The sequence below is a fragment of the Myripristis murdjan genome, chromosome 3 (genome assembly GCF_902150065.1).
Source record: "Myripristis murdjan chromosome 3, fMyrMur1.1, whole genome shotgun sequence".
Taxonomy (NCBI): Eukaryota; Metazoa; Chordata; class Actinopteri; order Holocentriformes; family Holocentridae; genus Myripristis; species Myripristis murdjan.
This window is the reverse complement of record NC_043982.1, coordinates 25,607,413-25,621,819: the sequence shown is the minus strand read 5'-3', so window position 1 is coordinate 25,621,819 and position 14,407 is coordinate 25,607,413. Positions and strand designations below refer to the sequence as shown.

The 14,407-nt window shown below is 42.1% G+C and overlaps 1 protein-coding gene across 1 annotated transcript in view; it reads left to right on the top strand.

Moving 5' to 3' along the window:
• mdga1 (MAM domain containing glycosylphosphatidylinositol anchor 1) overlaps nt 1-14,407 on the top strand; it is a 237,420-nt gene that overhangs the window by 80,406 nt on the left and 142,607 nt on the right. The window contains 1 exon segment of the mRNA XM_030044457.1: nt 11,248-11,422. Within this exon segment, the coding sequence (XP_029900317.1) occupies nt 11,248-11,422 (175 nt within the window).

Sequence of the window (14,407 nt, the reverse complement as noted above, 5' to 3'; positions counted from 1 at the left end):
TTTATTTATTTTTTTATTTTTCTAGGTGAAATGCTAATTCAGGATTAAGGGGTCTCAGGCATTTTTGTATTGACTGTTGACAGTTTCCAGTTTAGACAGCAGAGCAGAGGGGTCAGACAGCCATCGAACCCTGTCTATTGGATCCTTTCGCAATGTGTCACACTGAGGAGAGGAGAAGTGAGAGGCTGGGAAGAGACAGATCAGGAGGGGGAGATAAAAAGATGTGTGTGTGTGTGTGTGTGTATGTGGGGGGGGGTATACAGATGTGCAGAGAGACACAAAGACAGGAAGAATAGAAGAGGGAGGCAGAAAGAGAGTTGGAGAGAGAGATGAGAGGGGAGGTGAGAGGATGAGGCAGTCACAAGCACACACCCACACCCACACACACACGCGCACACACACATAAAAGAGAGAAAGAAAGAGAGAATTTGAATTTAAGTTACTTTTATTTACAAAAGCTGAAAATAAAAATCTTCTCTTAATTGATGGAGCCACTCCTAAGAGACGTCATAAAAAGGTGCAGTGGGGTTCCCTCGGTGAACAGACTGGACAGTCCTCCTCTGTGGTTGGATCCAGGTGTGCCAGCCACCTAGTTGTACCTATGCCCCATGCACAATTCTTGACTATAGGTCATCCATCCCTTTGTCATCAGGGGACTTGTACAGGGATCGTCAGCAGTCTTATGTGGAATATTCTGGGCTACAAAAAAAAAAAAAAAAAAATCCCTTAGTCCACCTCAAAATGTGACACTTTAATGCAGGTGTAGTATAACTTTCTCCCCTGCCATCTCAAACTCCCACAACTCTGGGGGTCTGAAAGACAGAAAGCACCCTCCCTCCTCCTGCCTTGGCCCTGTTCACACTTGGAATAAACATCTATGTCGGGTGATCCGATCACAAGAAGACAGCTGAGACAGATTTCTGTTCACACCTGGCATTATCATGCGTCTCATGTTGCCACTTGTGATTGGATTTGTGATTGACCTCACATCCGTCAGAATTGCTTTTTCTGCTTTCTTATTTGATTCCCCTGTAACTCACACCAACTCCCTCCTGTCCTTTCTTCCTCCTCACATCTGTATTCCATGTTGTTACTATATTCCAAATATTCCCTACCTGATTCTATTCCCTATCTCTGGCCTATTAATGAAACATTTGTGCTCAGTCTCTTTATTTTTTTATTTACCCTATGAAGACACTGCCATATCACTGCAAAAACAAACTTCAATTGAATTTCATGCCGACAGTCCACTCTATTAAATGCTCCTTCCTTCTACAAAAGTGATTAGGCAGTCTTCCGATGTTGTCAGGGAAGTATCGGGATGCATTAGCATTCACACTACAAATGTGATGTGCCGAGTGCGTACATGACCAACTGTGAGGATGGCTTGAGCGATCCTCGTTCACACCTGTATTTAGAGCTGTCCACTTATCATCAGATCCCCTAATATGAATTTATAATAATGAATTTTAAAGCCTAGTATAAATTGATTCAGCAAAAGGGGGGGAAATATACTCACATCCAACTGATGAGGCAGAGAACCCTCAAGGTGGTTTGGGCAGGGTCACACAGACCCTTTCCACCAACATTTCTAGAAGTCTAGAGGACCTGATGTCCTTTTAATAATTATTTTCATCACATGGTCTAACTTGACACAACCACCCTATCACAAGCTGGAGCTCAGGCAGGCAGAGGACAGGATCTTAGCCTTAACAAGGCTCCTCAAACAGCCACATCCCTGGTGTTGTGGCAGGTTACTGGTAGACCTTAAAGGTCTGCCATTACTGCAGGTCTGACTGGTAGAACAGTGTCAGTCCAGTCAGGTTCGCTTCAGGTTGAAGAGGGAGCTGAGCCACATCCTGCCATCTCAGCCCATAGTTTTGAAGCAGCCTCAGTGCTGTCATTATCCTGGAGGGAACGTCTATGAAGCCCTGTCCACCTGTCTGCATTGTTACTGCACAGTACACCCAGTGCTGCCTAGACCAGAGAGAGAGAGACAGAAGAAGATAAGATGTTTAGACAGACAGCAATGAACTAGTGACCTTTCAGCATATTTGACACACATTAACCTTCTGTTCCCCCATCACCTAAGGAAGCACATGCTGACAGTTTCTTTTTAAAGTTAAAGTCTCTCTGCTGAAACAATGTGAGCGAACTGGAGCCTATAGAATCAGAAACACCAAAATGGGACTATTTATGAGCATTTTATGTGTCATTATGTGAGAATTTCCCCCATGGTGGGTAAATACTGTAACTCAAGTTTTTTCCAAAGTCTGACACTGTGGGCTTCCACTTGGATAAAGCTTAGAAAAAGTTTCCACATTAGTGTTGCTCAATTCTTTGATGTCTATGTGATCATGAAGCTATAATTTGATCCCACATGCATTCACCATGAATGCAAATGCATAAAAAGGGCTGACTCTAAAGGCATCTATTAGTTTGTCTGATTCTAAATAGACAGCTAGATAGATAGATACTTTATTCATACTCTTGAGGAAATTCAGGACTTTATTCATCCCATGGGGTAAATTCAGGAAAGCCTCTGCTGTAACACATCTAGCAAATTCCTTTAACGAATTTAACACCTAGCTGCCGTCCTAATTAAATTTACTTAAACTAGGGTGCTACAGCTAATTCTCTGATAAAACACCTAATGTGAGAATTTCATACAGATATATGGGATGGCTTGCTTGAGCTGAATCTCAACAGACTCTTCAATGCAACTTCTTCTGTCAGGTTAAGATTAAACTATGAGAAGTTAGTAATTATCCCAGCCGCAACATCCTGGAAGGCCAGAGGAGCAGCTGCAGCGGGTGCCTCACCTCGCTGCACTGCTGGACTCAACGGTTCAGGAGACCCTTTGTTCCCAGAGCCATCAGGCTTTACAACACCTCAGCCTCTCCCTCTCTCTCCCTCCCTCTCTCTGTCTCTCTCTCTCTCTGTCTCTCTCTCACTCACACACACACACACACACACACACACACACTATTGTGATACGTAGTCTATTCTCTTCCACCACCTGTTATGTTTACATCTTCTCCTCCTTTCTTCTTTTTTCCTGGCCTGCTCTTTACTCCCTCTCCCCTCCCATCACTCTCTCCACCCTGCATAGATTGAAGCATAACTTCCTTCCCCAGAGCGTGTGTCCTCTGTCTGCTTCGATGCCTCTGATCCATAACCAGCATGCATAATCATTGCCTGGTCCCTCTCTCTCTCTCTCTCTCTCTCTCTCTCTCTCTCTCTCTCCCTCTCTCTCTCTCACTCTCTATCTATCTCTCCATCTTTCTCTCCTCTATCTCTTCCTCTCTCTTTCTCTTTCTTTCTGAAAGTCAATACAGCTCAGCTGATTTAAGCCGTAGATGGATGGGGCTGTGTTATGCCAGATGGCATTTGACTTCGCTTTTCTGGTTTGAGCACTGCTTCAAATATGAAGCACATGGCAAATGCATTATAGTGGATGAAATCTCTCAAAATTAATTTTGAAATGAATTCCACTCCATTGTTATGCTGCAGCATTGACATTAAAGCAATAACATATGAAAGGGAGCATTGGAACAGTTACAATTTTTTTGTTGTTGCAGTAGTATCAAACATTAAGCAGATGATACAAGCTTTGACTTTTAATTTATTAATTTTATTTTGGCTCTCTACCAATATAAAATGAATTTACCCTGAAGAAGCAGTAAACCTCTTTGCTCTCTAATGTAAAACCATAAGTGATACCATAAGGACCAAGTTTGTACATTGTAGTTTGAAGCACTCACTGAATGTCTCTTGCAAGGAAAGGGGGAATAGAAGGAAAAGGAGAAAGGGAGGGGAAAGAAGAGAAGGACTTTATGTCACAGCCACAGCATTTCAAATTCCAAGTAATTTATACCCCAAATAGTAAATTCCAAATAGTTTGTAGTTTGTTAATAGGCAAATGAGACATTCTGTTAAATACTGTCATCACTGATAAAAAAAAAAAGCAAAATCAGTTAAATTACCTTTATACAAATATCACTATCTTCTGTGTTTTGTTTTCACACTCTCTTTAGTGAAGAGGGTTTTTCAAGTGCAAGGTGTACATCTTCATCACAGCCTTTGTGGGTGGTTCATTATTATGTTATCCATCCAGAATATATGATGGGTCAATATCAGTGGGTACCACTGATATTGAAGTCAATGAGAATGACATGGAAAATCTATAAACCACTATACTTGTGTCTGGACACAGCAGATATTCATAACAAAACACACCTTACATAATGCAGACTAGTGTTTTTTGTCTGTTGTGTGCATTAGTTGTCCATATTATTGGTCTCAAAACATCTGGGGCCCTATCTTACACCCGGTGCAAAGTGGCACCAAGTGCCATGCAGTTGTCTTTGCTAGTTCCCAACTGTTGCAGTTGTCATTTTCCAGTCCAATGGGACATAGCAAATGCAGTTGTGGACATGCCCTAAATGCACTTGTGTCGTGCACTTTTGATATTTAAAATAGTGTCCCTGGAGTCTCTTCAGCATCTCTTACATTGAGCCCAGTCCACCTCCAACTAACATTATATACATGATGTTAATGTCAACAACAGGTCAATAACAGCCAAAAATAAATTCACATAAACCAATATATCAACTGTGAGCTAGTTAACAGTATAATAAATAACCAATAATTCCAGCATCTGGCTGGGGTGATAGCTCTGGTAAGCTGCATATCGTAGAAACATATTCACCACTTGGCCTAATGCATTTAACAGTGACATAATTTCTGTTCAGGAAAATAAATAAATAAATAAATAGCCTGCAAAAATGCCTCTTTGCTAGTTGACCAACCTTTCCACAAAGTTTTGCAAATCTATTCATAACTTTTTTTAGATACCCTGATAACAAACAAACAGACAAATGGAATAGGGCTAAAACATAAACCCCATCCAACTCTGTTGATGATGGTAATAACAACTGGGGGACATGTTTGGCTATTTCTCATTAGCATTTTTCTTGGCTTATCATGTTCAGTTATCCATTACCACTGATCTGTCATTACTATTATCATGAATGAATTTTCCATTTTCAATGTAAAGTTTGAATCAAATCATTTGGATTTACAGTATTACACAAGGCCGGTCAGTTTGCAGTTGATTATATTCTAAATATAACTGGACTCTGTGTTCTCCTGTTGAAACATGTGCGTCCTCGACAGCATACAGTTCCCCAGCTGAATACAGATCCAGTGAACAAAACCTCCTGCATTTCACGTTATACTAGATCCCAGGGGATCCCAAACCTTCCCTGCACATTTCACTTCTAACCAAATGTAAAAGCTATTATTACAACTGCTACTGACTCAACAAATGCATTTTTATATTGCAGCGTACCTGTACTTGTGTGTGTGTGTGTGTGTGTGTGTGTGTGTGTGTGTGTGTGTGTGTGTGTGTGGTTGGGGAGGCAGGTGGGCGTATGTGTGTTTTTTTTAGGTATGTAAAAAGGGCCTGTGAGCATTTAAAGACGAGATCTGATAATGATTAAGTCTTTGGCTGTCAAAAGAAGGAACGGAAAGAGAAAAGACGGAGGAGAGGAACAACTGTGGCAGGAGAGGGAGAAGGAGACAGAGAAAATAGAAATGAAAAAGACATACAGAACAATCCATAGGGATCTAAGGGGGGAAAAAATGACGATTCCACCCCTCCCCCTCCACTAACTGTAACATCTACGGTGTATCTCACAGCGGACCATGTGAGAACACAGCAGAAGAGACTCCACTGAAGCAAGGCTGCAGGCCCTGATGGTGTCAGCCCCAGGGTGCTCAAAGGCTGTGCCACCCAGCTATGTGGAGTACTTCACTCCCTCTTCAACATGAGCTTGAGTCTTCAGAGCATCCCCGTGGTGTGGAAGACATTCAGCCTTATTCCTGTGTATAAAGCACTGCATCCCAGTGGCTCTGAGGACTACATACTGGTAGTACTGACCTCCCACATTGTGAAGACCCTGGAGAGACTTAACATAGAGCATCTCTGGCCCATGGTCAAGCCACTCTTGGACCCCCTCCAGTTTTCCTGCCAGCCCCGACTTGGAGTTGAAACTGGCAAGCACTGTGAGGGTCATCTTTTTGACTTCTCCAGTGCAACACCATGCAGCCAGCACTACTTGCTGAGAAGCTGACGGCAATGCAGGCAGATGCCCATGCTAGTGCCCTGGATTGTTGACTACCTGACTGGAAGACCACAGTATGTGCACTTGCAATGCTGTATGTTGAAGAGAGTGGTTAGCAACACTGGGGCCCTGCAGGGGCACAGTCCTGTCTCCCTTCCTCTTCACCCTCTACACACATCTGGGCTAAGAACACTGAAGCCCTCTACAAGATGGTCAGCTGTCTCTGCTTTCTGAGGAGGCTGAGGTCCTTCAGCATCTGCCAGCCAATGCTGAGGACATTTTATGAGTCTGTGGTGGCCAGCGCTCTCCTGTTTGCCGTGGTGTGCTGGAGCAGTAGGGCAGCGGACGCCAGCAGACTCAACAAACTGATCCACAAGGCTGGTGACGTTATGGGGTGGAGCTGGACTCTCTGGTGGTGGTGTCAGAGAGGAGGATGCTGTCCAAAACTGGTTAGGGTTAGGGTCTTGGACAATGTCTCCTACACACAGGAGTACATGCAGTGGAAGACTGATCCCACCGAGATGCACCAGAAAGCGTCACAGGAAGTCATTCCTTCCTGTGGCCATCACACTGTTCAAACAGTTAATTTAACCTTCATTCAGTTCATTTAATTTAACTGTGTAATAATTTATTCCTGTAGGACATGACAACATATTCAACAGTGCAATATCCCTGTGTATATAAGGTGCATATAGATATACTTTTTTATATATGCTCAATTTCTTATTTCTGTATTTATTGTTGTAATGTTTTGTAGGATTAATGCACATATTGAGATTTAATACACATAATGCCCATACTCTTGATACAACTTATATATTTATGCTCATATTTTGTGTTTCTTTCCATTTCTTATAATTTAATTCTCTCCTTGACAATTTGAACAACTGCCACTGACCCAATTTCCCCTCGGGGATCCATAAAGAATTTGTGATTCTGATTCTGCATCACACATCTGTTGAAGGGAAAAACAGTGAGGTGGTGAGCAGGGGTGCACTGGTTTGAGAAGTGGGGGTTACAAAATAAAAGAGGGAATCAGGGGGTCCTCCCTCTAACATTTTCAACATTTTTGACATTCTCCATGACATGAAGGCAAAGGATTATGACTATGTTGACCAACATGATTAATTCAATATGATGAAAATAAATAAATGAATAAATAAAATCAGATAAATTCTTTATGTTGAAATGAAAACCCCATTATTTAAAATTTAAGACAATGTATTTACTTGTAAGGCTTAATATTTGTAAAACTGAATATAAGACATTTCAATGTTTTTTTAAGGATACCGTGCTTACAATAATGTACACCATTGGAAATAAAAGTATCTGTTTTTTTGCACCACCAGTGTTTGTGGGTGGGACCTCAAAATGTGTGATCAAGAATCTCCCAGGTTCAGTAACTTCCAGCAATAAAAAAGTGCATCATCATACCTGCAGCAGAGCAGCAGGAAGTAGATGATTGGTGTAACTGTTGCAACAGCGACACTTCGCTGTCAAGGATTTAGGATCGACTACTTTGCCTTTCTCTGGCATTTTGTCGTGTTTGTATTGAGCAGCATGATTGTGCTGCCCCATTTTTGAATTTATTTCAGCGAGTAACTCCTTCACCGCTCATATCAAAGCAGAGGTGTGAGCGTTTGGGCGGAGACCATTTATGTTATTTTGGTGGGTCACTTGAAACTGTCAAAATAGGGACCTGTCAAAATGGGGCACAAAATGGGACTTTTGAAAGTCCCAGGTGTTTCCTATGCCCCAGGGTGTGAGAGAGAGAGAGGGGTCAGAGAAGAAGTGTGAAGTTGGTGATTTTTAGCTGCCAGTGTCACAGAGAGATAAAGGCTCCTCTGCTCCCATGTTGTCATCTACATTGCACACGATTTCTCCTTTTTTGCAATATCACCTCTCTCTCTGTTGTATTTCATCGGCTTCCCTGGTGTAGCAATTCCCAACGTGATGCATTTTTTTGCCCCTTCACACAGTTGCCAGCAATACTGAACACATCATTCCCTCTCATTCTCTCTCTCACTCACTATCTCATGAAAACTATATCTCACTCGTAAACACTACCTTTTTTCTCTCTTACAGACATCCTCTCGCTGCCTATTTTTCTTCTAACTTCTCTTTCTTTCTCTCATATACACAGTTGCTCTGTATCACCCAGCTCCTTTCTTTCCTTCTTTTTCACACGCACTTTTTTGCTCACTCTGTCTTTCACTTTTGGTCTCTTGACTTAACTCTGTTATTTTATCCCCCGTGTATTTTACAAGATCTCCTTCTCTAATAATCATCTCAGTAGTATTACTGTAAGCCCACATGCCGCTTCCATCCCCATTGATTCTCTGTAATATATTGAGTGCCATACAATATCCGGATTTTATGCTCAAGCGGTCCTATTTCACACAGCAGTGAACATGTATGGACATACACTCTCTCTGTCTCTCTTTCTCACTTTCTCACTCTCTCTCACACACACTCACACTCACACACACACACACACACACACACGCACACAGACAAAAACAAAAAATGAAAACACTCATGTCTGCACACATACATGATTGTTAATACTTTATGAAGAGGGATAGGTTACTGTACATTACCTTTTCCATCATTCTAAGCCAACCGCTATAGTTACCCTTTTGTTATCACAAGGCTAGACAATATATTAATATATTATAATATTTGACAGGCTATTGTGATACAAGACTAAATATACCCTTGGATATCAGAATATTGTGACATGAATCAGAATCAGAAATACTTTATTGATCCTCGAGGGGAAATTGGGTGTGAGCGTGGCATGAGTGTTGTCTTTTTTCTCCTGGCTTTAAAAGGACAGGATTTTCTAAACCTAGTAGACTATGTGCTTGGTTAACAAATCCACATTTATAAGCCAAAACTCACCCCTATAACATCATCACAATATCAATATTGAGGTACACAGTCAAAGATATTGTGATATGTGATTTTTGTCCCTAATAGCCAAATTTCTTCTGGTTGGTACAGAACAAACACTTTCACTTTTGTGTTGTTGCCACAATGCCAAGAATGGTCTTTTGCTGTTTCTAACGGAAAAACATCCTAGATATTGACCAGTATTTCCCCCATAAAGACTTAAATTGCCTTGTGTTTGACATACCCAGCAGTTGAGACTGGATTATAAAGTGCCAAGGGATGAAAAACAATGTAGATGCACTGAGTGATGTCATCTCTGAAATTGGTAATGCTACTATTCATGTTAAAATAGCTCTTTAACGAAACTTTGAGAACAGAGACTATTGCAACTGCCGAGAAAAGTCTCTCATGACTCCAAAACACTTCGGTGAGTAACTTCACTATATTAAAGCCAGTCACTGAAGTACAGACAGTGAGACAGCCACAAGTTTGTCAGTGGGATTTTACATTGTCCCTGACAGGGTGTTAGTGGGGCCAGGCTAACAGTGAGATAGCCACAGAAACTAACACCCTGGAACAGAGCCAGAGAAAACCAAATGCCCTTAATTCAGAGGACTCTCCCCCTGTTTTAATCCTTGAATAGAAAAACATAAAAGCAGAGAGACACACTCTTCATGCTGACTTTCACTCTCTGTTTTCTATCTTTCACAGATACCCAAAAACACACACTGCCACACCCACACATAAATACAAAGTCGAGGCACTAACCATGGAGACACAGGCGTTGGTTCATTGCTCACCTTGGCTGGTTTGATCAATGGCATTCTGCCCTCTCCAAATCCCTCCCACAAACAGAGCTGAATAAACAGGCAGTGAGCGTGTACACAGGCCCCGCTAATCCGCTAATCCATAACCTGCTTTCTAACCAGCACACAACACATACACATGCACACACGCACACACACACGGGAGCACAACATGCATATACATAGATACTCACAGGAGTACCCAGGTACATAAACAGGCGAGTGCTTATGCCAGCAGGGGCACACACTTGTTCACACAAACATTTACATGCGCTCGCTCACAGTATCAGTGACTTCGGCCCATTATCCTCTTTGACCTCCTCCTCACCAGGATGTCGTTGATAGTCTTGTTGAGGTTGATAACAGACAGAAGGGTTAATAGGGATTAATGGACTGTACACACACAGTTGCACAAACATGCACACACACACACACACACACACACATATGCAAGCACATATACACACACAGAGAACCAAGAATAACACTCCAGTGTTGATGGGTTTACAGGCTTCCGTGCATCTCTGAAGAGCGAATGTTTGTGCATTTGATTAATCGAGTGAAAGTATCACGTAGCTGACTGCCTCGCAGCGCCTGCATGGCTTGATGGGATAATTGAAGCGTGAAAAAGCCATATAGAGTTTGTCAAGACATCTTAATGGTCTGGGTCTAGCGTTGTGGACACCATGCCTACAATGCTTAGTATCATTGTCTCTGTGGCACAGCGAGAGATTTTATCAACAGTATAAAAAGGCAGATAATTATATTTATCATCTTGATCAGTTTATTTGGATTATGCAGCCATTCCAGTACTTTGCTCATTTCCTTTCAGATGGAACTAAGACAGATTCTCTCTTTCCGATCGTTCAGTTTCCTTTATTTAGCTGTGTTTGCATTTCCACAGTTCAGACCCTGTGTCACCAATCCATGTTTCATTTAGGCACACGCACATTTAATACAACTTTTTCTTAGGCTCAAGCTGACATGAAAGACTATTGTGTAGACACGTTCAACAACATTAAAGCAATTTAACAAACTAGGGTATTACCCACTTGACTGTTAAGATTAGGGCATGTGTGGCAGCATAAAAGCTGGTATATTCCTTTTAAAAATTGTGTGAGTCTGTCTGCTTACATATGGAAGTGTGTTTGGGTTATGGGGAGGGTTAGTGTACATGTTTATTCTGAGTTCCTGTAAGTGTTTTGCTTCTACAACATTTTTTTAAGGGAGACACTTTATCAAAGAAGATCAAAATTCAAAACCTCCATCTTTCTGTGTCTCTCTGTTGCTCTGTCAGCTTTTTTTTCTGTTACCCTCTTTTACTGACTCACTTCAGTTCACGTTGCTTTCATCGATGGCATATTTCTTAAATTCAGCATTTTCTCTCTGTCTCCCCTCCCACCTCCCGATCTGTTTAGGTACGATGGACGAAGACGGCGGGCAGTGCATCGGACAAGTTCCAGGAAACATCCATTTACAACGAGACGCTGCGTATCGAGGGCATCCAGAGGGTGCAGGGGGGTCGCTACTACTGCAAGGCCGACAACGGGGTGGGGGTGGCTGCCATCAAGTCCATCCGCGTAGATGTGCAGTGTAAGTGGGCAGGGAGAAAAAGAAATAAAAAAAAAAACTCCTTCCACTTGTAGACCACAGCTATCGCTATTAGCCATACCCACTGTCAAAAGATAGATAGATAGAGAGAGAGAGAGAGAAAGAGAGAGAGAAAGAAATTGTAGGAGGAAAGATGAATCATGGATGATGAAATTTCAAGTGGGAATGGCTTCCAGGAGTATCTGATGATATAGGATGGAAACTGTGAAAAGGATGTTTGGGGGATTAGAGCAAAGGATGATAGTAGAAATGGAAATGTAGCACAAAGGGATGGGTTTAAAAAAAATAAAAGAGGGGTCACCATTTCAAAAACTAAATTTTATCTCACTTGCAATTAAATGGTATTCTTGGTTCTCTGTGTTTGTACTCTATAGGGCTGTCCTCCATTACTATTTTCTTTTGTCAATCAAATCCCTAATCAACTAACCACAATTTTGCCCAGAAACATTGAGAAATCTTGCTTACTCTATGAATGGTGTCTTCGAAGGCAAGGGATCTCAGGAAAAGTCTGAGGCACTATGATGTTAAGTTTAAGTCCTTGTAACTGAATGTGAGTTGAAATACATCGGTCCCTAGTCTGAAAAAAGGACTTTAACTTCACATCAGAGTGCCTTGGACTTGTCATGAAATCCCTTGCCTCCAAAGACATCATTCATAGGGGGAGCACGCTTTCTCAGCTTTTCTGTACATTTTATCTCTGCCTTGTCCTGAGGAGCACCTGATCCATTTTATATCCTGGTTCAACAACACAGAGCCACTACAGCACTCTCTCATTTTGTAACTACACTCTTGGTTGACCAAGACCCTCTTGGCTGATTAATTAAATGGTCAGCTGAAGGGGGACAGCCCTAGTACTCTGCCCGTGAGGCTAACTGGGAAGTAAAACCTATTTGGTCAGATACTCCTGGGAGAAAAAGTGAAGTCTGTGGTAACTAATGAGAGTTTTGTTGATAAGAGTTAGTCCAGGTGGTACGGGCTCCCTAGCCCACTGTTTCTCAATCAACCCCCCTGAGTCTGGAATACTTATGCAAAGCGAACAACCAGGAGCCAGTATAAGGAAGCTGAGTTGTCCTGATTTTTGACATTCTTCACCCTTTATGTCCAGCTCCATCGTGTAAACTGACTGAACGCTGGAAACAACTGTCTGTATTTAAATTACCTTATTCACACATTATGACGGTATTAAGTACTATTACAAGGCTCTCTTACCTTTTCTGGGCACCAGTAATTACTTGACACCAGCAAATTTCCTGGGTGAAAACCTTTGTACCTTTGTTTCATTCCCCTAAATAACAGTTTCTTGCAGATGCCAAACATTTTAAAAATCTGCTGCATTCAAGCTGCTTGTTAGTGACCGTGGAGCAGGGCTATTCAAATATAGTAAAGTGTGAAGTGCAACACTGTTATGTTGCATAATTCAACTTTATTATCATACTTGTGCAGCCACAGCGACAAATTGCTTAAATAGCCTGAATAAGTTGAGAGAGGATGCAGTATGGTGACATCGCTTCATGCTCCATTGCAAAGTTATTAAAACTTCTTCCATAAAAGGTGCTATTTGGAATTAATGGTAGTGGTTGGTTCAACAAGTGCAGCACAGTATTTAATTTGCAAAATATAAATAATCAAATAAATAACAATAAAAAATAATGCCACTATTTTTTTATGGCTGCCCTGCATGATGTTGTTCATCCGAAGAACATTCATTCACTGAATTCACTCATTCCAAAAAGTAAAAAGTCATCAGGGGTAACATCATGAAAACACTGAGCATAGATTTAGCTTAGTGGCAGCCTAAAAAGCATTAAGTGAGTAGACCCATATTGCTCTACATGTGGCGGTTGAGAAGCAGTGTTGTGCCATAGGGGTCCCGTGCTGCTGTCTGTGTCACTGCCCCACTGTCCCTCTGAGTCCGGGGCCAAGTCATGGAAAGAGGCTGGTTCACAGGGGGCCCCACAAATCCCCCACACCCCAAAACTTCCACACCATCATCCTATCTTTCATTAATAGCATCTTCCTGCTTTATCTGATTCTGCAGTTCAGTTGCAGATTTCTGAGTTCATCGCAAACACTGATTTTCTTGGAAGCCCTTCTAGATTGAAGTTATTAAACCCATCACTCATTGGCTACATTCATCCATTCTGCTGTTCTGTTTTGTCTGTTCTACATCACTGCACCCTTGCACCCATGCCCCCACCACCATCAAATCACTTCCACCAAACAAATTTGCCTATGCAGACACACGCACATACATCACACCATACTTTCCCCTGCTGGCATTTGTCACTTATCCACCACCTTGCTTCAGCCTCTTAATGGTGCTCACCCCCTCCCCCTTCTTCCTCCTCCCTTTCTCCTGATAGTGTTAGTTCTCCCCAGGCGCTGGCTTGGCTCCTGCTGGGGTGCTGGTAATTGCAGGGGGCCTGGGTAGTAAACAGGTTGTGCTGAGTGTAGTTGTGACAGCAGCTCTGTGAAGCTAACCATCTCTGACGGCCAATGCTTGTTCAATTCCCCATCCCCCATGCTGTGTTAGACCCCAGCGGCGCTCCGACACGCTTCCTACACAGGGCGACTTTAGTGCCACAATGATATAACAATTACGTACGGCCACCAGGAAAATAAATACATAAAAAATAAAAAAGGAGGGGCAGATGAAAATGGAAGGAGAGATAGATGGGAGATAGGAGAAAGAGGCGTGTTAGGCAAGGAGGGAGAGGGAGAGAAGGAAAACACAAAGTGACAGAGACAGATAGTGGAAGAGAGACAAACAAAAATCTGTTTTTCACTGGATATATAGTGTATACAGGTCAGTTGGCATCATTCATCCTGGTTGTACACTGGTCTGAAAAAAGAAATAATGATAAGCAACAGAGTGAGCGAGTGAATTAGAGAGCAAAGACAAGGTATGAAGTTACATAGTGACCTAAACTTGCAGCAACAAGTGGAGAAGAGTCAATAGGGACAATA